The sequence below is a fragment of the Saccoglossus kowalevskii genome, chromosome 18, assembly GCF_978046115.1.
Source record: "Saccoglossus kowalevskii chromosome 18, keSacKowa6.1, whole genome shotgun sequence".
Lineage (NCBI taxonomy): Eukaryota > Metazoa > Hemichordata > Enteropneusta > Harrimaniidae > Saccoglossus > Saccoglossus kowalevskii.
In genome coordinates this window covers 26,744,619-26,772,592 of record NC_140658.1, presented here as the reverse complement: position 1 = coordinate 26,772,592, position 27,974 = coordinate 26,744,619, and the positions used below count along the sequence as shown (strand labels likewise).

The following is a 27,974-nucleotide window of genomic DNA, read 5'->3' as shown; positions in this document are numbered from 1 at the left end:
AATCATTATAATTTCTGTATTCCTCACATAACCATTATAAAGGGCTCATACCACTAATTGAATTTCCATAGACGACAATGTTAACATATGACGAGATTGCTATATGAAAATAATGAACAAAGTTGAAAACATGGCTCAAAAATGGGAAATCAACATGCCAGTAATCAACCATATGAAAAAAAACTAACATGTTGGCCAGCTCAAACTCTTACAAATCTCAGGTAAACAAGACACATTTACTGTATTTGAATTGCACCTAGAGAAATCACTGGAAAAACACCTAGATTAAAACACATCCAAATACACACAGAATAAACCCACAGGTACACAGCCGCTAAGTAGTAAACAAAAGACCACAAGTTGGTCTCACCTTTGACCCTCAAATAGGGAGCACCTGAGAAAAAAAATATTTAAAATTTGTTATTGGTTTTTGCCAGGCGAGCAGCCATTGGTTGATTAGTGGCATGAGACTTGCATGAGACCTAAATACTAGTACTTTACCATCGTAAAAGCTACGAACATCTGACTTTAAAAAATATGCCGTTGATGGCGCAATATATTCTCTCTGTGACCTTTCCCCTCTCAGTGAATTATGGGATCGAGGCTTAGACTGCGGAGGAGGCAGGAAGGGCAAATCAATTCGGTGTTGGTGAAAGGGGACATTTTCGTCGGAATTTCCTGGAAAAATGTATGACCAACTGTAGATAAGGATAGAGTAGTTTATCAGAGAGACACAGAAGCTACAAACTTGATGAATTTAACGAGAGGAGGCGAGGTCTGCTTTGTTTAGAGAGCGGATTGCAGCCTGACACAGTGGGGAGGTATGGAACACAGCAACGACGACGTCACTACGGACATTTCTGAAGGGTGTGCCTCATCGCAGGTAATTATTTTACCCAATTTCGCTTACTTCCTAACTGTGTTTCATTCGCAGTGACTTCATACACTACAACCCTCTAATGGGAGAAACACTTTAACGTCGCCGGCTCTCTTTTTCAGCTTCACGGAGAGGCCGCGCGCTGAATACGACTTCTCTGCCTCTGCCCTTGACCTCAATCGCACTATTTTGAATAAATTAACTTTGATAGTTCATATTATATTAATATTAAGTACACAACATTATCGTCTGCTGTTGTTTATTTCCTCCCTGTATCATTGGCAACACTATTGGATTCCAAAATATTAATGTCATTGTAATATACAGTATACAGACAAGTTATTAAATATATACTATTTTCTATGACTTCTAAAAATTTATAAAAATTCTTTATTATAATGTTTCATTATTATTATTAATTTTGTAATGTAATTTCTAATTTATGAGTTTTTGTTCATAATTACCGGTATGTCAATTCATTGTACCACAGCTATAAAATATTTTGTTTTCATCAACATTTTTGATATTCCTAGTTTGAGCCAAATTCAAATATGTTTGTTACTGAGCATATGTGCAATGCATTATGGGGAGAATTTCTCATGGAATATAATGGAAAATGATAATCATTAAATGTTAATTTCAAAATTTGTTTTTAACAATATTGGGATAAATGTCAGCTTATGTTAATGAGAAAATATTTTCAGGTATGAAAAAATAAAATAGTTTTTGCCATAATTGCTACATTCTGTTTTTTTTAGCCAAGTTCAAACTGGTTGAACCCCTTCACAAATTGTTATCAAGCCATATGTTTTCTTAGTAATATATTTGCCTTTCTGTGGGTGATGACCATTTTCATTGCATAATAATAATGGTTTGAAATTGCTTGTAGCCATTGGAGGTGAAATTGACATTATAGCCAATTAAATATCTGCAATTGCAGACTGGCAAAGGGTGAGGGCAGACACCCACTGTATGAACCCATGCAAACTTTAGTCCCATAAAGTGAATTGATTGATAAATTATGGCAATTGTTCACTACTTTTTCATTATACACATTTTAGGTATTCAGTTTATAGTTATATTTAATCAAAGACCCTAACAAAATTTGTTCTCTCTAAGCAATGTTCATGTAGAATATTTTTTTTCAGTAGACAGTCACTGTTGTCACTCCTGTCTCCTGGAATTGTGGGAGTGTCTATTTTCAATGCAAAACATTTTGAAAATGCCTTTTTTCATTAAAACTGTGTAGTAAACATTTAGAGATACCAGGTAGGGAGGTCAGGTAAGGGCATCAAGGCAACTAAAGGGGAATTTTGAGCTTTGCAAGTACTAACGATATGCTTAGTCCATGTTTGAGACTAGGTGACATGACAATGTGACCACCTTTCTGATGTGATGTTCTTCACTGTGTTAAAATCACATCCTAGATAGAGGCACACATATAACTCTAACTCAAGGCCTAAACAAAAATAATCTGCTTACCTTTTGATTTTTTATGAAAAGTAATTTTATCTTACATTTTTTTAAAATTACACTATGATGATAGGTAGGGAATGAATTGCTGAATTAGATTTTCTAGTGATTTAACTTATTGCTATTCTTTATAACCAAACAGATTATTAAAGTACAGTGTGAGGTGAACCAAAATATTGAATATCTGCTGGTAACAGTGTGAACATTATTCAGTGGCCTCTGGTATTTAAACCCCTGTTCTGACTATTTAATTCGCTGGTTCCCATCGTCCCTTGCGAAGGGCGAGTAGAACGCAGGTAACAAATAATCGCTATATTGTTCCATTGGGCCGGGATTCTGGCCTTAAGGCACGTGACTAAGTGACGTAATTTGAAAACATTCCAAGTTTCGTTTTGCGTAAATGTGTCTGTAAAACTACAATAATGTCTCATCCATTCGCTCTGCCTGTTCAGACTTTATACTTGAGGTGGTTCTAACATTTCTCACTATTTTTGTGCAAAGTGATAAAAAAAATGGTTTTACAATCTTGCAAATTTTGAGAGCGTGGGAAAGCCCTGCTTTATATATGTAACGACCATGAGGGTAAGCGCTGACGTCAAGTAACCAAGGGAAATGTAACAAGAACATGATGGACCAATCAGAATGCTGTAATCATTACTAGTTACTGGCCTTTTGTGGCTTGGTATGTCATGACGAGGCGGGAACCAGCCAAACAATTTAATGGACCTAGAGCGTATGCGACTATAATGTACATACAGTCTACATCCGACAATAGATACAGAAAACCTGCATGTTTTTAAAACCTTTTATTTTTTCGGCAATTTATAACTATGAAAGTCATATTGTTGATCGTATGACAAATTTTTTATGATTACTTGAACATTGGTCAAGATTTCCTTGAAAGACAGAGAAAGTCCTTAGTGAATAAACTCCTGTCAATCAATGTTTCATAGAAGTGATTGTAAATAAACTATCCAATCCTTTGTCATATGTTTATAACTGGATTTACTTACAGTCTTCTCACTTTGAATATCCACACCGCCATCATGAATTCTGCGGCTTCATAAATCAGAATGAATATGATTACTAAATTGTTTCTAAGTTACTCATGAAATAATATTTTTTTGCTGTGAGTTATATATGCCAGTAACAGGTGCAAAACTTGAATTTTTCTCAAATGCCTTCAAACTCTGTTTCACAAAATATTTATAATAAATCATATAATTTTTTTCCATATCTTTACAAACTGTTTGACAAAAAAAAATTTTTCTTGTGGCAAAATGCACTACATGTATGTACTAGTACCATTAGAAATTTACATTTAATCATAATACAAGAAATACATCCATTGTCTGGAACATTGCTTGGCACAAAAATATTTTAAAAAAAGGCTGCCTCATTATATGAAATAGTTTGCTAACATTCATATTTTGTTTTGTAGACAAAGAAGCGACAGGGACGAGAATGCTGTGTCATTGGTTGCTCCAGTGTGCAGAATGATATAGAAGGAAAACCAACCGGATTACATTTTTTTCGGTTTCCTCAGGATGAGATCAGAAAGATGCAATGGTGTAAGAGTATAAATCGAGAAGATGGACGAGATGGTTTCAACATGACACCCAGTACTATGCTTTGTGAGCTACATTTCAAAAAAGACGACATCCGAAGAACGCCATATGGAGCTAATCGATATATTCTGAAAAAAGGTAGACTGATAAATTCACATACGTCTGACATTTTAAAATTTGGTGAATTTTTATTTATATGTCACATTACATACATTTGCATGTGTCATGTTAGATACATTGGCTGAGTGATTTGGCATGTGTCATGTTAGATACATTGGCTGAGTGATTTGGTATGTGTCATGTTAGATACATTGGTTGAGTGATTTGGCATGTGTCATGTTAGATACATTGCTGAGTGATTTGGTATGTGTCATGTTAGATATATTGGTTGAGTGATTTGGCATGTGTCATGTTAGATACATTGGCTGGGTGATTTGGTATGTGTCATGTTAGATATATTGGCTGAGTGATTTGGTATGTGTCATGTTGGATTCCATTGGCTGAGTGATTTAGTATGTGTCATGTTAGATTCCATTGGCTGAGTGATTTGGCATGTGTCATGTTAGATACATTGGCTGAGTGATTTGGTATGTGTCATGTTAGATACATTGGCTGAGTGATTTGGTATGTGTCATGTTAGATACATTGGCTGAGTGATTTGGTATGTATCATGTTTGATACATTGGCTGAGTGATTTGGCATGTGTCATGTTAGATATATTGGCTGAGTGATTTGGTATGTGTCATGTTGGATTCCATTGGCTGAGTGATTTAGTATGTGTCATGTTAGATTCCATTGGCTGAGTGATTTGGCATGTGTCATGTTAGATACATTGGTTGGGTGATTTGGTATGTGCCATATTAGATACATTGGCTGAGTGATTTGGTATGTGTCATGTTAGATATATTGGTTGAGTGATTTGGTATGTGTCATGTTAGATACATTGGCTGAGTGATTTGGTATGTGTCATGTTAGATACATTGGCTGGGTGATTTGGCATGTGTCATGTTAGATATATTAGTTGAGTGATTTGGCATGTGTCATGTTAGATACATTGGTTGGGTGATTTGGTATGTGCCATATTAGATACATTGGCTGAGTGATTTAGTATGTGTCATGTTAGATACATTGGCTGAGTGATTTTGTATGTGTCATGTTAGATACATGTACATTGGCTGAGTGATTTGGTATGTGTCATGTTTGATACATTGGCTGAGTGATTTGGTAGTTGTCATGTTTGATACAGTGACTGGGTGATTTGCCATGTGTCATGTTAGATACATTGGCTGAGTGATTTGGTATGTGTCATGTTAGATACATTGGCTGAGTGATTTGGTATGTGTCATGTTAGATACATTGGCTGAGTGATTTGGTATGTGTCATGTTAGATACATTGGCTGGGTGATTTGGCATGTGTCATGTTAGATATATTAGTTGAGTGATTTGGCATGTGTCATGTTAGATACATTGGCCGAGTGATTTGGTATGTGTCATGTTAGATACATTGGCTGAGTGATTTGGTAGTTGTCATGTTTGATACATTGGCTGAGTGATTTGGTATGTGTCATGTTAGATACATTGGCTAAGTGATTTGGCATGTGTCATGTTAGATACATTGGCTGAGTGATTTGGTATGTGTCATTTTAGATACATCGGCTGAGTGATTTGGTATGTGTCATGTTAGAAACATTGGCTGAGTGATTTGGTATGTGTCATGTTAGATAAATTGGCTGAGTGATTTGATATGTGTCATGTTAGATACATTGGCTGAATGATTTGGTGTATGTCATGTTAGATACATTGGCTGAGTGATTTGGTAGTTGTCATGTTTGATACATTGGCTGAGTGATTTGGTATGTGTCATGTTAGAAACATTGGCTGAGTGATTTGGTATGTGTCATTTTAGATACATTGGCTGAGTGATTTGGTATGTGTCATGTTAGATACATTGGCTAAGTGATTTGGCATGTGTCATGTTAGATACATTGGCTGAGTGATTTGGTATGTGTCATGTTAGAAACATTGGCTGAGTGATTTGGTATGTGTCATGTTAGATACATTGGCTGAGTGATTTGGTATGTGTCATGTTAGATACATTGGCTGAGTGATTTGGTATGTGTCATGTTTGATACATTGGCTGAGTAATTTGGTAGTTGTCATGTTTGATACAGTGGCTGGGTGATTTGCCATGTGTCATGTTAGATACATTGGCTGAGTGATTTGGTATGTGTCATGTTAGATACATTGGCTGAGTAATTTGGTAGTTGTCATGTTTGATACAGTGGCTGGGTGATTTGCCATGTGTCATGTTAGATACATTGGCTGAGTGATTTGGTATGTGTCATGTTAGATACATTGGCTGAGTGATTTGGTATGTGTCTTGTTAGATACATTGGCTGAGTGATTTGGTATGTGTCATGTTAGATACATTGGCTGAGTGATTTGGTATGTGTCATGTTAGATACATTGGCTGAGTGATTTGGTATGTGTCATGTTTGATACGTTGGCTGAGTGATTTGGCATGTGTCATGTTAGATAAATTGGTTGAGTGATTTGGCATATGTCATGTTAGATACATTGGTTGAGTGATTTGGCATATGTCATGTTAGATACATTGGTTGAGTGATTTGGCATGTGTCATGTTAGATACATTGGCTGAGTGATTTGGCATGTGTCATGTTAGATACATTGGCTGAGTGATTTGGTATGTGTCATGTTAGATACATTGGCTAAGTGATTTGGTATGTGTCATGTTTGATACATTGGCTGAGTGATTTGGCATGTGTCATGTTAGTTACATTGGCTGAGTGATTTGGTATGTGTCATGTTAGATACATTGGCTGAGTGATTTGGTATGTGTCATGTTAGATACATTGGCTAAGTGATTTGGTATGTGTCATGTTTGATACATTGGCTGAGTGATTTGGCATGTGTCATGTTAGTTACATTGGCTGAGTGATTTGGTATGTGTCATGCTAGATACATTGGCTGAGTGATTTGGTATGTGTCATGTTAGATACATTGCCGAGTGATTTGGTATGTGTCATGTTAGATACATTGGCTGAGTGATTTGGTATGTGTCATGTTAGATACATTGGCTGAGTGATTTGGTAGTTGTCATGTTTGATACATTGGCTGAGTGATTTGGTAGTTGTCATGTTAGATACATTGCCGAGTGATTTGGTATGTGTCATGTTAGATACATGTACATTGGCTGAGTGATTTGGTATGTGTCATGTTAGATACATTGGCTGAGTGATTTGGCATGTGTCATGTTAGATACATTGGCTGAGTGATTTGGCATGTGTCATGTTAGTTACATTGGCTAAGTGATTTGGTATGTGTCATGTTTGATACATTGGCTGAGTGATTTGGCATGTGTCATGTTAGTTACATTGGCTGAGTGATTTGGTATGTGTCATGTTAGATACATTGGCTGAGTGATTTGGTAGTTGTCATGTTTGATACATTGGCTGAGTGATTTGGTAGTTGTCATGTTAGATACATTGCCGAGTGATTTGGTATGTGTCATGTTAGATACATTGGCTGAGTGATTTTGTATGTGTCATGTTAGATACATGTACATTGGCTGAGTGATTTGGTATGTGTCATGTTTGATACATTGGCTGAGTGATTTGGTAGTTGTCATGTTTGATACAGTGGCTGGGTGATTTGCCATGTGTCATGTTAGATACATTGGCTGAGTGATTTGGTATGTGTCATGTTAGATACATTGGCTGAGTGATTTGGTATGTGTCATGTTAGATACATTGCCGAGTGATTTGGTATGTGTCATGTTAGATACATTGGCTGAGTGATTTGGTATGTGTCATGTTAGATACATTGGCTGAGTGATTTGGTATGTGTCATGTTAGATACATTGGCTGAGTGATTTGGTATGTGTCATGTTTGATACATTGGCTGAGTGATTTGGTATGTGTCATGTTAGATACATTGGTTGAGTGATTTGGCATGTGTCATGTTAGATACATTGACTGAGTGATTTGGTATGTGTCATGTTAGATATATTGGTTGAGTGATTTGGCATGTGTCATGTTTGATACATTGGCTGGGTGATTTGGTATGTGTCATGTTAGATATATTGGCTGAGTGATTTGGCATGTGTCATGTTAGTTACATTGGCTGAGTGATTTGGTATGTGTCATGTTAGATACATTGGCTGAGTGATTTGGTATGTGTCATGTTAGATACATTGGCTAAGTGATTTGGTATGTGTCATGTTTGATACATTGGCTGAGTGATTTGGCATGTGTCATGTTAGTTACATTGGCTGAGTGATTTGGTATGTGTCATGTTAGATACATTGGCTAAGTGATTTGGTATGTGTCATGTTTGATACATTGGCTGAGTGATTTGGTATGTGTCATGTTAGATACATTGGCTGAGTGATTTGGTATGTGTCATGTTAGATACATGTACATTGGCTGAGTGATTTGGTATGTGTCATGTTTGATACATTGGCTGAGTGATTTGGTAGCTGTCATGTTTGATACAGTGGCTGGGTGATTTGCCATGTGTCATGTTAGATACATTGGCTGAGTGATTTGGTATGTGTCATGTTAGATACATTGCCGAGTGATTTGGTATGTGTCATGTTAGATACATTGGCTGAGTGATTTGGTATGTGTCATGTTAGATACATTGGCTGAGTGATTTGGTATGTGTCATGTTAGATACATTGGCTAAGTGATTTGGCATGTGTCATGTTAGATACATTGGCTGAGTGATTTGGTATGTGTCATGTTAGATACATTGGCTGAGTGATTTGGTATGTGTCATGTTTGATACATTGGCTGAGTGATTTTGCATGTGTCATGTTAGATATATTGGCTGAGTGATTTGGTATGTGTCATGTTGGATTCCATTGGCTGAGTGATTTAGTATGTGTCATGTTAGATTCCATTGGCTGAGTGATTTGGCATGTGTCATGTTAGATACATTGGTTGGGTGATTTGGTATGTGCCATATTAGATACATTGGCTGAGTGATTTGGTATGTGTCATGTTAGATATATTGGTTGAGTGATTTGGTATGTGTCATGTTAGATACATTGGCTGAGTGATTTGGTATGTGTCATGTTAGATACATTGGCTGGGTGATTTGGCATGTGTCATGTTAGATATATTAGTTGAGTGATTTGGCATGTGTCATGTTAGATACATTGGTTGGGTGATTTGGTATGTGCCATATTAGATACATTGGCTGAGTGATTTAGTATGTGTCATGTTAGATACATTGGCTGAGTGATTTTGTATGTGTCATGTTAGATACATGTACATTGGCTGAGTGATTTGGTATGTGTCATGTTTGATACATTGGCTGAGTGATTTGGTAGTTGTCATGTTTGATACAGTGGCTGGGTGATTTGCCATGTGTCATGTTAGATACATTGGCTGAGTGATTTGGTATGTGTCATGTTAGATACATTGGCTGAGTGATTTGGTATGTGTCATGTTAGATACATTGGCCGAGTGATTTGGTATGTGTCATGTTAGATACATTGGCTGGGTGATTTGGCATGTGTCATGTTAGATATATTAGTTGAGTGATTTGGCATGTGTCATGTTAGATACATTGGCCGAGTGATTTGGTATGTGTCATGTTAGATACATTGGCTGAGTGATTTGGTATGTGTCATGTTAGATACATTGGCTGAGTAATTTGGTATGTGTCATGTTAGATACATTGGCTAAGTGATTTGGCATGTGTCATGTTAGATACATTGGCTGAGTGATTTGGTATGTGTCATTTTAGATACATTGGCTGAGTGATTTGGTATGTGTCATGTTAGAAACATTGGCTGAGTGATTTGGTATGTGTCATGTTAGATAAATTGGCTGAGTGATTTGATATGTGTCATGTTAGATACATTGGCTGAATGATTTGGTGTATGTCATGTTAGATACATTGGCTGAGTGATTTGGTAGTTGTCATGTTTGATACATTGGCTGAGTGATTTGGTATGTGTCATGTTAGAAACATTGGCTGAGTGATTTGGTATGTGTCATTTTAGATACATTGGCTGAGTGATTTGGTATGTGTCATGTTAGATACATTGGCTAAGTGATTTGGCATGTGTCATGTTAGATACATTGGCTGAGTGATTTGGTATGTGTCATGTTAGAAACATTGGCTGAGTGATTTGGTATGTGTCATGTTAGATACATTGGCTGAGTGATTTGGTATGTGTCATGTTAGATACATTGGCTGAGTGATTTGGTATGTGTCATGTTTGATACATTGGCTGAGTAATTTGGTAGTTGTCATGTTTGATACAGTGGCTGGGTGATTTGCCATGTGTCATGTTAGATACATTGGCTGAGTGATTTGGTATGTGTCATGTTAGATACATTGCCGAGTGATTTGGTATGTGTCATGTTAGATACATTGGCTGAGTGATTTGGTATGTGTCATGTTAGATACATTGGCTGAGTGATTTGGTATGTGTCATGTTAGATACATTGGCTGAGTGATTTGGTATGTGTCATGTTTGATACATTGGCTGAGTGATTTGGCATGTGTCATGTTAGATAAATTGGTTGAGTGATTTGGCATATGTCATGTTAGATACATTGGTTGAGTGATTTGGCATATGTCATGTTAGATACATTGGTTGAGTGATTTGGCATGTGTCATGTTAGATACATTGGCTGAGTGATTTGGCATGTGTCATGTTAGATACATTGGCTGAGTGATTTGGTATGTGTCATGTTAGATACATTGGCTGAGTGATTTGGTAGTTGTCATGTTTGATACATTGGCTGAGTGATTTGGTATGTGTCATGTTAGAAACATTGGCTGAGTGATTTGGTATGTGTCATTTTAGATACATTGGCTGAGTGATTTGGTATGTGTCATGTTAGATACATTGGCTAAGTGATTTGGCATGTGTCATGTTAGATACATTGGCTGAGTGATTTGGTATGTGTCATGTTAGAAACATTGGCTGAGTGATTTGGTATGTGTCATGTTAGATACATTGGCTGAGTGATTTGGTATGTGTCATGTTAGATACATTGGCTGAGTGATTTGGTATGTGTCATGTTTGATACATTGGCTGAGTAATTTGGTAGTTGTCATGTTTGATACAGTGGCTGGGTGATTTGCCATGTGTCATGTTAGATACATTGGCTGAGTGATTTGGTATGTGTCATGTTAGATACATTGCCGAGTGATTTGGTATGTGTCATGTTAGATACATTGGCTGAGTGATTTGGTATGTGTCATGTTAGATACATTGGCTGAGTGATTTGGTATGTGTCATGTTAGATACATTGGCTGAGTGATTTGGTATGTGTCATGTTTGATACATTGGCTGAGTGATTTGGCATGTGTCATGTTAGATAAATTGGTTGAGTGATTTGGCATATGTCATGTTAGATACATTGGTTGAGTGATTTGGCATATGTCATGTTAGATACATTGGTTGAGTGATTTGGCATGTGTCATGTTAGATACATTGGCTGAGTGATTTGGCATGTGTCATGTTAGATACATTGGCTGAGTGATTTGGTATGTGTCATGTTAGATACATTGGCTAAGTGATTTGGTATGTGTCATGTTTGATACATTGGCTGAGTGATTTGGCATGTGTCATGTTAGTTACATTGGCTGAGTGATTTGGTATGTGTCATGTTAGATACATTGGCTGAGTGATTTGGTATGTGTCATGTTAGATACATTGGCTAAGTGATTTGGTATGTGTCATGTTTGATACATTGGCTGAGTGATTTGGCATGTGTCATGTTAGTTACATTGGCTGAGTGATTTGGTATGTGTCATGCTAGATACATTGGCTGAGTGATTTGGTATGTGTCATGTTAGATACATTGCCGAGTGATTTGGTATGTGTCATGTTAGATACATTGGCTGAGTGATTTGGTATGTGTCATGTTAGATACATTGGCTGAGTGATTTGGTAGTTGTCATGTTTGATACATTGGCTGAGTGATTTGGTAGTTGTCATGTTAGATACATTGCCGAGTGATTTGGTATGTGTCATGTTAGATACATGTACATTGGCTGAGTGATTTGGTATGTGTCATGTTAGATACATTGGCTGAGTGATTTGGCATGTGTCATGTTAGTTACATTGGCTAAGTGATTTGGTATGTGTCATGTTTGATACATTGGCTGAGTGATTTGGCATGTGTCATGTTAGTTACATTGGCTGAGTGATTTGGTATGTGTCATGTTAGATACATTGGCTGAGTGATTTGGTAGTTGTCATGTTTGATACATTGGCTGAGTGATTTGGTAGTTGTCATGTTAGATACATTGCCGAGTGATTTGGTATGTGTCATGTTAGATACATTGGCTGAGTGATTTTGTATGTGTCATGTTAGATACATGTACATTGGCTGAGTGATTTGGTATGTGTCATGTTTGATACATTGGCTGAGTGATTTGGTAGTTGTCATGTTTGATACAGTGGCTGGGTGATTTGCCATGTGTCATGTTAGATACATTGGCTGAGTGATTTGGTATGTGTCATGTTAGATACATTGGCTGAGTGATTTGGTATGTGTCATGTTAGATACATTGCCGAGTGATTTGGTATGTGTCATGTTAGATACATTGGCTGAGTGATTTGGTATGTGTCATGTTAGATACATTGGCTGAGTGATTTGGTATGTGTCATGTTTGATACATTGGCTGAGTGATTTGGTATGTGTCATGTTAGATACATTGGTTGAGTGATTTGGCATGTGTCATGTTAGATACATTGGCTGAGTGATTTGGTATGTGTCATGTTAGATATATTGGTTGAGTGATTTGGCATGTGTCATGTTTGATACATTGGCTGGGTGATTTGGTATGTGTCATGTTAGATATATTGGCTGAGTGATTTGGCATGTGTCATGTTAGTTACATTGGCTGAGTGATTTGGTATGTGTCATGTTAGATACATTGGCTGAGTGATTTGGTATGTGTCATGTTAGATACATTGGCTAAGTGATTTGGTATGTGTCATGTTTGATACATTGGCTGAGTGATTTGGCATGTGTCATGTTAGTTACATTGGCTGAGTGATTTGGTATGTGTCATGTTAGATACATTGGCTAAGTGATTTGGTATGTGTCATGTTTGATACATTGGCTGAGTGATTTGGTATGTGTCATGTTAGATACATTGGCTGAGTGATTTGGTATGTGTCATGTTAGATACATGTACATTGGCTGAGTGATTTGGTATGTGTCATGTTTGATACATTGGCTGAGTGATTTGGTAGCTGTCATGTTTGATACAGTGGCTGGGTGATTTGCCATGTGTCATGTTAGATACATTGGCTGAGTGATTTGGTATGTGTCATGTTAGATACATTGCCGAGTGATTTGGTATGTGTCATGTTAGATACATTGGCTGAGTGATTTGGTATGTGTCATGTTAGATACATTGGCTGAGTGATTTGGTATGTGTCATGTTAGATACATTGGCTAAGTGATTTGGCATGTGTCATGTTAGATACATTGGCTGAGTGATTTGGTATGTGTCATGTTAGATACATTGGCTGAGTGATTTGGTATGTGTCATGTTTGATACATTGGCTGAGTGATTTTGCATGTGTCATGTTAGATATATTGGCTGAGTGATTTGGTATGTGTCATGTTGGATTCCATTGGCTGAGTGATTTAGTATGTGTCATGTTAGATTCCATTGGCTGAGTGATTTGGCATGTGTCATGTTAGATACATTGGTTGGGTGATTTGGTATGTGCCATATTAGATACATTGGCTGAGTGATTTGGTATGTGTCATGTTAGATATATTGGTTGAGTGATTTGGTATGTGTCATGTTAGATACATTGGCTGAGTGATTTGGTATGTGTCATGTTAGATACATTGGCTGGGTGATTTGGCATGTGTCATGTTGGATATATTAGTTGAGTGATTTGGCATGTGTCATGTTAGATACATTGGTTGGGTGATTTGGTATGTGCCATATTAGATACATTGGCTGAGTGATTTAGTATGTGTCATGTTAGATACATTGGCTGAGTGATTTTGTATGTGTCATGTTAGATACATGTACATTGGCTGAGTGATTTGGTATGTGTCATGTTTGATACATTGGCTGAGTGATTTGGTAGTTGTCATGTTTGATACAGTGGCTGGGTGATTTACCATGTGTCATGTTAGATACATTGGCTGAGTGATTTGGTATGTGTCATGTTAGATACATTGGCTGAGTGATTTGGTATGTGTCATGTTAGATACATTGGCTGAGTGATTTGGTATGTGTCATGTTAGATACATTGGCTGGGTGATTTGGCATGTGTCATGTTAGATATATTAGTTGAGTGATTTGGCATGTGTCATGTTAGATACATTGGCCGAGTGATTTGGTATGTGTCATGTTAGATACATTGGCTGAGTGATTTGGTATGTGTCATGTTAGATACATTGGCTGAGTAATTTGGTATGTGTCATGTTAGATACATTGGCTAAGTGATTTGGCATGTGTCATGTTAGGTACATTGGCTGAGTGATTTGGTATGTGTCATTTTAGATACATTGGCTGAGTGATTTGGTATGTGTCATGTTAGAAACATTGGCTGAGTGATTTGGTATGTGTCATGTTAGATAAATTGGCTGAGTGATTTGATATGTGTCATGTTAGATACATTGGCTGAATGATTTGGTGTATGTCATGTTAGATACATTGGCTGAGTGATTTGGTAGTTGTCATGTTTGATACATTGGCTGAGTGATTTGGTATGTGTCATGTTAGAAACATTGGCTGAGTGATTTGGTATGTGTCATTTTAGATACATTGGCTGAGTGATTTGGTATGTGTTATGTTAGATACATTGGCTAAGTGATTTGGCATGTGTCATGTTAGATACATTGGCTGAGTGATTTGGTATGTGTCATGTTAGAAACATTGGCTGAGTGATTTGGTATGTGTCATGTTAGATACATTGGCTGAGTGATTTGGTATGTGTCATGTTAGATACATTGGCTGAGTGATTTGGTATGTGTCATGTTTGATACATTGGCTGAGTAATTTGGTAGTTGTCATGTTTGATACAGTGGCTGGGTGATTTGCCATGTGTCATGTTAGATACATTGGCTGAGTGATTTGGTATGTGTCATGTTAGATACATTGCCGAGTGATTTGGTATGTGTCATGTTAGATACATTGGCTGAGTGATTTGGTATGTGTCATGTTAGATACATTGGCTGAGTGATTTGGTATGTGTCATGTTAGATACATTGGCTGAGTGATTTGGTATGTGTCATGTTTGATACATTGGCTGAGTGATTTGGCATGTGTCATGTTAGATAAATTGGTTGAGTGATTTGGCATATGTCATGTTAGATACATTGGTTGAGTGATTTGGCATATGTCATGTTAGATACATTGGTTGAGTGATTTGGCATGTGTCATGTTAGATACATTGGCTGAGTGATTTGGCATGTGTCATGTTAGATACATTGGCTGAGTGATTTGGTATGTGTCATGTTAGATACATTGGCTAAGTGATTTGGTATGTGTCATGTTTGATACATTGGCTGAGTGATTTGGCATGTGTCATGTTAGTTACATTGGCTGAGTGATTTGGTATGTGTCATGTTAGATACATTGGCTGAGTGATTTGGTATGTGTCATGTTAGATACATTGGCTAAGTGATTTGGTATGTGTCATGTTTGATACATTGGCTGAGTGATTTGGCATGTGTCATGTTAGTTACATTGGCTGAGTGATTTGGTATGTGTCATGCTAGATACATTGGCTGAGTGATTTGGTATGTGTCATGTTAGATACATTGCCGAGTGATTTGGTATGTGTCATGTTAGATACATTGGCTGAGTGATTTGGTATGTGTCATGTTAGATACATTGGCTGAGTGATTTGGTAGTTGTCATGTTTGATACATTGGCTGAGTGATTTGGTAGTTGTCATGTTAGATACATTGCCGAGTGATTTGGTATGTGTCATGTTAGATACATGTACATTGGCTGAGTGATTTGGTATGTGTCATGTTAGATACATTGGCTGAGTGATTTGGCATGTGTCATGTTAGTTACATTGGCTAAGTGATTTGGTATGTGTCATGTTTGATACATTGGCTGAGTGATTTGGCATGTGTCATGTTAGTTACATTGGCTGAGTGATTTGGTATGTGTCATGTTAGATACATTGGCTGAGTGATTTGGTAGTTGTCATGTTTGATACATTGGCTGAGTGATTTGGTAGTTGTCATGTTAGATACATTGCCGAGTGATTTGGTATGTGTCATGTTAGATACATTGGCTGAGTGATTTTGTATGTGTCATGTTAGATACATGTACATTGGCTGAGTGATTTGGTATGTGTCATGTTTGATACATTGGCTGAGTGATTTGGTAGTTGTCATGTTTGATACAGTGGCTGGGTGATTTGCCATGTGTCATGTTAGATACATTGGCTGAGTGATTTGGTATGTGTCATGTTAGATACATTGGCTGAGTGATTTGGTATGTGTCATGTTAGATACATTGCCGAGTGATTTGGTATGTGTCATGTTAGATACATTGGCTGAGTGATTTGGTATGTGTCATGTTAGATACATTGGCTGAGTGATTTGGTATGTGTCATGTTAGATACATTGGCTGAGTGATTTGGTATGTGTCATGTTAGATACATTGGCTGAGTGATTTGGTATGTGTCATGTTAGATACATTGGCTGAGTGATTTGGTATGTGTCATGTTTGATACATTGGCTGAGTGATTTGGTATGTGTCATGTTAGATATATTGGCTGAGTGATTTGGCATGTGTCATGTTAGTTACATTGGCTGAGTGATTTGGTATGTGTCATGTTAGATACATTGGCTGAGTGATTTGGTATGTGTCATGTTAGATACATTGGCTAAGTGATTTGGTATGTGTCATGTTTGATACATTGGCTGAGTGATTTGGCATGTGTCATGTTAGTTACATTGGCTGAGTGATTTGGTATGTGTCATGTTAGATACATTGGCTAAGTGATTTGGTATGTGTCATGTTTGATACATTGGCTGAGTGATTTGGTATGTGTCATGTTAGATACATTGGCTGAGTGATTTGGTATGTGTCATGTTAGATACATGTACATTGGCTGAGTGATTTGGTATGTGTCATGTTTGATACATTGGCTGAGTGATTTGGTAGCTGTCATGTTTGATACAGTGGCTGGGTGATTTGCCATGTGTCATGTTAGATACATTGGCTGAGTGATTTGGTATGTGTCATGTTAGATACATTGCCGAGTGATTTGGTATGTGTCATGTTAGATACATTGGCTGAGTGATTTGGTATGTGTCATGTTAGATACATTGGCTGAGTGATTTGGTAGTTGTCATGTTTGATACATTGGCTGAGTGATTTGGTATGTGTCATGTTAGATACATTGGCTGAGTGATTTGGTAGTTGTCATGTTTGATACATTGGCTGAGTGATTTGGTATGTGTCATGTTAGATACATTGGCTGAGTGATTTGGTAGTTGTCATGTTTGATACATTGGCTGAGTGATTTGGTATGTGTCATGTTAGATACATTGGCTGAGTGATTTGGTATGTGTCATGTTAGATACATTGGCTGAGTGATTTGGTATGTGTCATGTTAGATACATTGGCTGAGTGATTTGGTATGTGTCATGTTAGATACATTGGCTGAGTGATTTGGTATGTGTCATGTTAGATACATTGACTGAGTGATTTGGTAGTTGTCATGTTTGATACATTGGCCGAGTGATTTAGTATGTGTCATGTTAGATACATTGGCTGGGTGATTTAGTATGTGTCATGTTAGATACATTGGCCGAGTGATTTGGTATGTGTCATGTTAGATACATTGACTGGGTGATTTGGCATGTGTCATGTTAGATACATTGACTGAGTGATTTGATATGTGTCATGTTAGATACATTGGCTGAATGATTTGATGTGTGTCATGTTAGATACATTGGCTGAATGATTTGGTGTATGTCATGTTAGATACATTGGCTGAGTGATTTGGTAGTTGTCATGTTTGATACATTGGCTGAGTGATTTGGTATGTGTCATGTTAGATACATTGGCTGAGTGATTTGGTCGTTGTCATGTTAGATACATTGGCTGAGTGATTTGGTATGTGTCATGTTAGATACATTGGCTGAGTGATTTGGTAGTTGTCATGTTTGATACATTGGCTGAGTGATTTGGTAGTTGTCATGTTTGATACATTGGCTGAGTGATTTGGTAGTTGTCATGTTTGATACATTGGCTGAGTGATTTGGTATGTGTCATGTTAGATACATTGGCTGAGTGATTTGGTAGTTGTCATGTTAGATACATTGGCTGAGTGATTTGGTATGTGTCATGTTAGATACATTGGCTGAGTGATTTGGTATGTGTCATGTTAGATACATTGGCTGAGTGATTTGGTATGTGTCATGTTAGATACATTGGCTGAGTGATTTGGTATGTGTCATGTTAGATACATTGGCTGAGTGATTTGGTAGTTGTCATGTTAGATACATTGGCTGAGTGATTTGGTATGTGTCATGTTAGATACATTGGCTGAGTGATTTGGTATGTGTCATGTTAGATACATTGGCTGAGTGATTTGGTATGTGTCATGTTAGATACATTGGCTGAGTGATTTGGTATGTGTCATGTTAGATACATTGGCTGAGTGATTTGGCATGTGTCATGTTAGATACATTGGCTGAGTGGTTTGGTAGTTGTCATGTTTGATACATTGGCTGAGTGATTTGGTAGTTGTCATGTTAGATACATTGGCTGAGTGATTTGGTATGTGTCATGTTAGATACATTGGCTGAGTGATTTGGCATGTGTCATGTTAGATACATTGGCTGAGTGATTTGGTAGTTGTCAGGTTTGATACATTGGCTGAGTGATTTGGTATGTGTCATGTTAGATACATTGGCTGAGTGATTTGATATGTGTCATGTTTGATACATTGGCTGAGTGATTTGGTAGTTGTCATGTTTGATACATTGGCTGAGTGATTTGGTAGTTGTCATGTTAGATATATTGGCTGAGTGATTTGGCATGTGTCATGTTAGATACAATTACACTGGATGAGTGATTTGGCATGTGTCCCATTACATATATTTATTTATCAGCGAAAATTAATGCATCTACAGTGTAGTACAATTATTATTGTACAAATATTTACAGATGCTGTTCCTTCTTGTACTGCTTCTGTAAGAAGAGGCCGGAAGAATGCGTTACCTCTTAAATATAGTAATCCTGAGGAATTACAAGTGAAAAGAGTTAATGCCAGCAGTAAACTAATACAGAAGCCATTAAAAACAAAAGATGGATTTAGTTTTCCAAGTCAATCCAAGGTAGTTGTTTTAACTTTTTAGCTCTGCTTTTTTTTTTGAAAACTACAAGTCTGATTGCTTTGATATCATACATATCGGTACTGCAGGTGGACCTCTCTCGGATATCATCATGTTGATATGTCCAATTATCTAATATTTATGAATATTGTTGGTAAAAGGTGATATTTGACATCTTGTTGAAAACATCAAATTCAATTTCTTTGATATTGTACATATAGGTACCTCAGATAGGCCGATCTCAGATTTGTTCATTTTGTGATGATATCTTCAATTCTCTAATTGAAATGTGCAAGAGGCTGCTCGTTTTTCTATTAGTATTGTTTGTGCTTGCATTTATGGTGGGGGTGTGTCTATATTTCAATGATCGAGCAGATAATGATGGCAATTTTTATTTAATGTATGCTTCTTTTGGTGATGTACTTCTAATACAGTATATGTCATTGTTATACATCTGTCATCCTAACGCCATAAGTTACAGTGTGTTATAATTTTGTAGTATTGCACTGGGTATTTTCATCCTATCATATTAGGAAACACGAATATGGAACAATTGCGCGCGTAAGCGTTCTGCAAACAAACATGGCTTCCCCCAGGGTTTGACAGGACCCCACACAATAAAGTTTGCTAAATCTGTTCTAAATGTTTTGGATTTCGGCATTCTCATGATGTATTCCCGGGTAGAAAAGATGTATAATAATATTAAGGTTATTACGAGGATACTGCAAAGTATGCACTCAGACAGTACCGCGGTCGCATCTACTTCCGCTGCGCAATGGTCAATACTCCCGCTGTATTGTCTTTGTGCAGTATCCTTGTAATAACCTTATATTTCTACATTTGTTTGTGCAAGATGACAACTAGCAAATGACATGCTTTCATGCTCACATTTTAAGAATTGAATGAATTTTTCTTCTGTATAAACCAAAATATTGACATTGAAATGTAGATAAGAAGCTATTGAAGAAGGCTATTGCAAATATACTAGTAATCAATGCATCAATTCCTAGATGAATGCACAAATTTATCGAATATATATTTTGGCTCTATGACAAACACATCTATTATAGAAGTGGCATGCGTCCAAATATTTTTTTTTCTAATTTTTTTTTCGTGTCATTTAACTACTGTAGAATACTTTATTTTCGCTTGGAATTTATTTTCGCTATTTTCGCTGAAGGGATGATTCCGTGAAAATAAAATCCAGCGAATATACTTTTTTTTCTATATTTCACATTAAACTCATCCAAAATCAGTGAAAATAAATTCCATACAAAACGCCCAAAAAGCCTTTTCAGCGAAAATTAATTCCAGCGAAAATAAAGTATTCCACAGTAATTGCATGTGCATCTAATATAGCAAATACACTGAAATACATCTGTTTGGTAATACTTGTTCTTTCATTTTGTTTTCTTACAGCTTCTGAGAAGCAAAGATGTAACTCAACCCCTGCCTGCAATTCACGGTTAGTCAATCTTTTTTTTTATCAGATTTTCTACTGAAATATCATCTTAATCAAATCACAATTCCTCCTATGATTACGTCTAACTATCAGATCACCTGTTTTCCCTCTGTCAATTCAAACATCTCGTAAGAAATGACAACTTTCAGATATTATTATTATAAAATAAATCAAATCTAGAATTTATTCACACAAATCATTTGTACTTGATTTCAATCTGCTTACATGATTATACAAACAAAAACATTTGTATTGCATTGGTATTCAAAACTGTTAAAAAACACGCCCTCTCTGTCTGCTCAGTGGAATAACAATTCAAAAGATGCTAGGTTCTATACGAGTCTCATTCAATATTTTAACTTGTATGTTCAACATTTTATTTAGTTACAATGAAGAATGTAGCTGTAAGTCTTTTTTAGCTCCGCTGTCGACTTTGTCGAGCGGAGCTTATCATATGAGTGATTGTCCTCCGTCGTCGTCGTCTGTCGTCGTCCGTCGTCCGTGTCAATGTTTTACTTTTTCGACTTCTTCTTGAAAACTACAAACCTGAATGCTTTGATACTTGGTGTTTATGTACCTTGAGTAGACCTCTCTTAGGTTTGTTCATTTCATGTTGATATCTTCAATTCTCTAATTTTGGTGAATATTTTTGTCATTTTTGGTAAAAAGTGATATTTTCGACTTCTTGTTAAAAACCGCAAGTGCAAATGCTTTGATATTACATATATAGGTACTACATGTGGACCTCTCTCAGATTTGTTCATTTTGTAATGATATCTTTAATTCTCTAATTTTGGTGAATATTTTTGTCATTTTTGGTAAAAAGTGATATTTTCGACTTCTTGTTAAAAACCAGAAGTCCAATTGCTTTGATACTACACATATAGGTACTACATGTGGACCTCTCTCAGATTTGTTCATTTCGTGATGATATCTTCAATTCTCTAATTTTGGTGAATATTTTTGTCATTTTTGGTAAAAAGTGATATTTTCGACTTCTTGTTAAAAACCGCAAGTCCGATTGCTTTGATATTACATATATAGGTACTACATGTGGACCTCTCTCAGATTTGTTTATTTTGTGATGATATCTTCAATTCTCTAATTTTGGTGAATATTTTTGTAATTTTTGGTAAAAAGTGATATTTTCGACTTCTTGTTAAAAACCAATAGTTCAATTGCTTTGATATTACATATATAGATACTACATGTAGACCTTTCTCAGATTTGTTCATTTTGTGATGATATCTTCAGTTCTCTAATTTTGGTGAATATTTTGTCATTTTTGGTAAAAAGTGATATTTTCGACTTCTTGTTGAAAACTGTAAGTCCGATTGCTTTGATATTACATATATAGGTACTACATGTGGACCTCTCTCAGATTTGTTCGTTTTGTGATGATATCTTCAATTCTCTAATTAATTTATTTTGGTGAATATTTTTGTAATTTTTTGGTAAAAAGTGATATTTTCGACCTCTTGTTAAAAACTGTAAGTCCGATTGCTTTGATACTATTCATATTGTTCATTTTCTAATGATGTCTTCAGTTCTTTAATTGAAATGTGCATTGCTAAGAGCGGAGCTATCTCAGCCGATAGGCTGCTTGTTTTATTGTCCCAGTGGCCTGACAAATATTTACTGGAAGGAAATTATGAAGTTAAGGAGTACAAGAAATTAATAATATTTTCTTTTCATAATTATTTGTTCATAAAATTATGTAGTACAGACCTCACCATTGATGCAGATTTTTGCACTTTGTTGTCTATTTTTGTTGATTTAATTTTAGATCAAATAAGCATAATTTCAAGTTCTCTATGGTTCTTAATCAAAATGCTGGTATTCAAAAGGTTAAAACTTAATTATCTTTTTGTTTACAGGCATCTTCAAACAAGACAACTCAACACTTGATTTGCAGTCCGAATGCCTGAACAGAATGAATCAACTTAGAAAAGAAGGTCTTTTTTGCGATGTGAATATCGACATAAATGGTAAAATAATTAAAGCTCACAAAATAGTGCTATCAGCTTCTAGCCAAGTACTGCAGCAATTATTCACCAACAACTCTGTACTGCTGGGTGAAGAAATGTTTACAGATGATACTGCAGATGCTTTGGAGACTGTCATTGAGTTTATATATACTGGGAAATGCAGTCTAACCAAGGATAATGTGACTAATGTTTTAGGTATTGCACAGAGATTTCATCTTAAAAAACTTGAGGAGAAATGCATATTAATTTTTAAGGAAAAAATGAATTTTGATGATAAAGAACAGAAGCAGAAATTATCTGATTTAGAGATGGATTTCCGTGGCATTATAAATGATTGTGACGCTGTAGAGTATTTTCCTGAAAACCGCATCAGAGAACAGATGTACTTTAACGAAGACATTTTGGACAAATCGTATCTAATATCCCAGGAATACATAGTCAGTGATAACGACGAGCAAATTTGTGAAAATTCCATGAGAGAAAAAGAAGATAATTTCAACCAGTCGCTCAATATCAGTGAGAACTCAAATTGTTCTGAGCAAAGCAGCACTGCTTGTCTGAGGCAGCTGTTAACAAAGAATGTACCCGGTCTTTGTCATGGCAGCGAGAAAACAAGCACGGACGATGGAAAAATTCATCATCTTGGCAATTGGAAAATCAAACAAGAAAATGAGAATGCTGGAATACTTGACGATGAGTATCAACGTCAGTGGTTGAATCTAGACTTTGAAGATGCTAGTGCTTCGTCTGTGTTGGAGCACAATGTGCTTATGACATCTGCAGTGTATGAGGAGGACCTCCACGGAACTCTGTTCCTTTGTATTGAATGTGGTAAAAGTTTCCCATCAAAAAGAAGACTTTTAAAGCATGAAAAATTACATTCAAAAGAGATGTTTGGATGTCATTTGTGTGGTCAGATGTTCTCTTCTCAAAATATATTCGATGAACATCTATCTTCCAAGCATGGAATTACACAAGACATTGTTGAGGGGGATTGTAATCCATTGCCTGGCATGATGCGATCAGTGAAGATGGAGGTGATTGACGTAGATAAGCCGAGCAAAGACAAACTGCATTTCTGCGCTGTGTGTGGGCGAGGTTTTGCAGAGAGGTATCGGCTGATGCGGCATGAGAAAATACATACTGGCGAAAAACCATACAAATGTAGTAATTGTGATAAGGTGTTTTCTCGCAAGGATAATTTAGACAGACACTTTTTCGTCCAGCATTTGATACGAGACCGGGAAATCAAAGCTGAAAAGACAGAGGTTACAGAGAATGATGATAAAACAGCAGTGAATAATGTTGAGATGAAAGAAATTCCAGCTGTCGAGACTATTGAAGATACCAGTAGTAGTGATAAAACAGACCTGTTAAAAATGTTCACAAGTAATGATGTGGTTCAGAAAAAAAAGAGCCCAGTAAAACAATCAATGAGCAGTTATTGTGTTGATTGGTTTATTGAAGGACAACCTACAAAGTCAAAACGGCATGTTTGTGAAGTTTGCGGTAAATCATTCACAAATAAGTATCGGCTAGTGCGTCACCAAGTTATACATACGGGAGAACGGCCATATAAATGTGAGATATGTCTTCGTAAATTTACTAGAAAAGACCATATGGAGAGGCACAGATTCCGACAACATCCCAATGGGGAACTTGGTGTTCCACGCAAAGGAAGAAAGCCGAAAGGTGAATCAAGCAAACTCGACCTGATCGACTACTCTTTTGATTTTCATAAAAACATGAGTACAGATCCAGTGGTTGATCGTAGCGAATCACAATCACCAAATGCAGTCGATGGTGCTGTTAACTTCACGAATGAGGATAACGATCCCGGTCCTGAAAAATATCGATGTTATCTTTGTGGGATGAGCTTCAAGAACAAAGGCAACTTACGAATTCATAATAAAAGTCACGCCTTTGTGGACTGTAAAAGTTGTAAGACTGTGTTCCTTGGAGCTGAGGAATTAGCAGAACACCGATGTGAAGATTTTGCATCTGGTAAGGTGCCGGGGCCATCACTATTACATAAATTTAAGTCTGAAAATTGAATTCATATATCTGAGTTCTAGCTTCTGGTGAAGTATATTGTTTTTCCCAATTGAGAAGAACATAGGTTTAATACAATTGGTAATTCAGTTTATTAACTGACTGGTCTTTCTCAAAGGCCATACTCTTCTAATCTCGTACTATTAATTCTTCAAATAAGTTGGTGTTAACATTCAGAAATTGTTTTGAGAGAAAACTTTGCAAGGTGAATAATTTGAGAAAACATGATATAAAACAGACAAATTTTGATAAAACGGGATTCAGATTTCTACATTTTCACTTTTTTAGGTACTTATAAATCATTAAATAAGATTGAGATATTTTTGTGATTATCTCTACCAATTTTTACACATCTTATTACATATTTACTCTCTTTCCATCCATGTTTTACCCTCTATCAAGTTCAACATGTGAAAAAAAAAAGAAAGTTTGTTTATGACACTAATAAGACACACTTGTATCTTTTCTAAACACATTTGATTTGGGTCCTGCTATAAATCAGATTGCACAATAATTGTTTATTGGTTGGCCTTCAACTTGTTATACTCTACAATACTTTATTTTCGCTTGGAATTTATTTTCGCTATTTTCGCTGAAGGGATGATTCCGTGAAAATAAAATCTAGCGAATATACTTTTTTCCCTATATTTCAGATTTAAACTCCATGAATTCCATAAAAAATGCCCAAAAAGCCTTTTCAGCGAAAATTAAATCCAGCGAAAATAAAGTATTCCACAGTAAACAGTAAATGGGCCTTAAACATGTTGATAATCATAACCGATATTTATTCCACTTTAAGTTTTAGACCTATGGTAGTGTGAAAACTCTTTCAAAATTTTTTATTTATCATGCATACATACCTGTAGCAATTTTATTTATTTATACAACATGTAATATATATATATTGCAAAGTATATAATTATAATTTATTTTCATGCTGCATGGATCAACGTCAAATTCATCTCAAAGGTTCAAGTGCTCTGTTGCCATGGTTACAATGCTGAATTCTTTGCATTTAGAATTCTTTCACGTATTGACACTCAGGTCTCGTTTTTGGTTTCATATTTATTAATATTTACCAGATCTTTTGATGTTGTTCCAAATTTCCTAGAAAAAAATGCAGTTAATGAAAATGTTCTGAAGAAAACACAGAAATATGATAATTATTAGAGCATTTTTACATTTTGAAAATTTCAATAGTCGGAAGTGCTTTTAACACTAAGAATGCAATATTCAGTGGTTTGTTGTTGTGGTTTGCTTATTTGCAGGGTATGCAAGTACTTCTGACATCGGTGTTAGTGGGATGTCTAGCACCGTATTTTTAATATTAGAAGCTCTTTCGGTTACAAAAATGGTTCAGTGCAAATTTTTGGTGTATAAAAATATCACCAAAGTGCAACTTTTGGCTTGTATGCACGACAATTAGAAGTGCGCTTCTATTAGAGCAAATATGGTAGGTATGAAATGACTACCTGGAAAATTGATAAGGGATAGTGTTATGTGCAATGCATTGAATTTTATTCTCAGTTGGGTCTGATAGATAACCCATAATACACCACTCTAAAAATGGCTTCCATGACTTAATAGATAGGTCTAAGCAATGGCATTCACAGCTCTGTGTAGTCACTTAGAATATAGTTGATCTCTCGAAAACATTCTGTAGTCATCGATGACTACAGATCAATCAAGTATTAATGCTGAGTACTATAAAGGGGGTAATTATTCACTGGGTTTTAATTTAGCTTATTTCGCTGACTGGAAAAATGCGCTAAATTAAAACACAGTGAATATGTAAAATTTAGCATAGAACACATTATCTAAATGACGAAACCATGAATTTAAAACCCACTGAATATGCCTGAAATGGTAAATCAGTGAAATTTAAACCCAGTGAAAATTAGTCATTTTACAGTACCACATGCACATGTGAAATAATGCATGTCTATTTTAAAATTGTACACACTGTATACACCCACAATATATGGAAAGTTGCGTACCCTCCCAGTCGTTGATTTCTACAACACAGGGAATTTTGTCACTTGACCGCTATATTTGAGTTCATGTTGATAATGCAGCCATATTACCGTAGTTTCCCCATCAACTTTGCATAATTAGTCATGGAAAAAGATATTTTTAAGGTAACGAAATCTTCTGAATATTACGACAGAGTTGCGCAACTTTCCATATATTTTGTGAGAACGGTTTGTGTACATTTATGCAATGAATATTTGCTAATCCATGTGTGACTGGCGTGTTTCACCTGTTTACTTCACAGAAGCACTTTGTCACTAGAGGGATGCGACTTTGAGCAAATGTTGGCTCGCATTTAGAGAAGATTTTTTTTCAATTTGCAATTTCTCGTTGTTATGTGATACTTTGTCTTGGAAAGCTTGAATGAATTTTTTGTTAAATTGTTAAGATGTATTTGCTGATTATTTAAGAAATTAGACATTTTGCTTTTTTTTTGATAATTATACGAAATGTTATATTTTAATATTTAATTTACATACGTGTTTCTGGCCAGTGAATTTTTATTTCAGTTACAAAACAGGTTTCCATGCTCCACTGTCAAAACCTCTCTTAAGAGCTGCTCGTACAACAAAAGATCTCTTTAGAACCTGTACCAGCTTGTCTGGATGAATATTGTTGAAATTTTGGAACTGTACAGACTTTTAGCTGTAATAATCTGCCTGCAAAAGAAACAAAAGCCAAGACATGTATTTGTAAGAAATCAAAACTGATTCTCAAAGAGTCTGTGGCAAAGTATAATAAATGATGAGAGACGGTCAATGATTCAGAAAGGAATTATTAGGATAGATAGTGATGACAAATTATTGAATGTGGCAGTGAATATTTGAAGATCCAGGCGAATAATCTAGGAAAATAAGGCTGCCACATTTTGTGTTTGACGTCAAAGCACTGTATTCTGCAGTATTTTATTCCTTGAAATGTTATTGCTCATAAACATACCGATAAATATTATTTTGCATACCTAATTAATTTTATACAAATATGAGACTCAACACTGTTGTGTAATAATGTCACATGACCAGATCATGTGACTTGGCAATTACTATTTTGTATCTATAAACACTAATTTCAAATTTTCTTTTTGATTTTACTAATTATTCTGAATAATTAATTCTATGTTCATTTAATAATTTATTATGTAGATTTCATAGTAATATATTGGTTAATAAAGGATTATTATACAAA

General features: G+C 36.0%; 1 protein-coding gene across 1 annotated transcript; it reads left to right on the top strand.

Annotated features, from left to right (window-relative positions):
* The first annotated feature begins 602 nt into the window (after nucleotides 1–602).
* On the top strand, nucleotides 603–27,974 carry LOC102810145 (uncharacterized). The gene is made up of 5 exons (XM_085492813.1): nucleotides 603–883; nucleotides 3,792–4,056; nucleotides 19,090–19,259; nucleotides 20,676–20,721; nucleotides 22,596–27,974. Exons 1-5 carry the CDS (start codon nucleotides 824–826, stop codon nucleotides 24,758–24,760), a joined length of 2,706 nt encoding a protein of 901 aa, XP_085348939.1. The 5' UTR covers nucleotides 603–823; the 3' UTR covers nucleotides 24,761–27,974.

What these genes read in the sequence shown, in the direction of transcription:
- LOC102810145 (XM_085492813.1), top strand. Translation starts at nt 824, where the DNA reads ATGGAACACAGCAACGACGACGTCACTACGGACATTTCTGAAGGGTGT. An exon ending in TCGATATATTCTGAAAAAAG is followed by an intron (nt 4,057 to 19,089) that starts GTAGACTGATAA and finishes AAATATTTACAG; the next exon opens with ATGCTGTTCCTTCTTGTACT. An exon ending in GTTTTCCAAGTCAATCCAAG is followed by an intron (nt 19,260 to 20,675) that starts GTAGTTGTTTTA and finishes GTTTTCTTACAG; the next exon opens with CTTCTGAGAAGCAAAGATGT.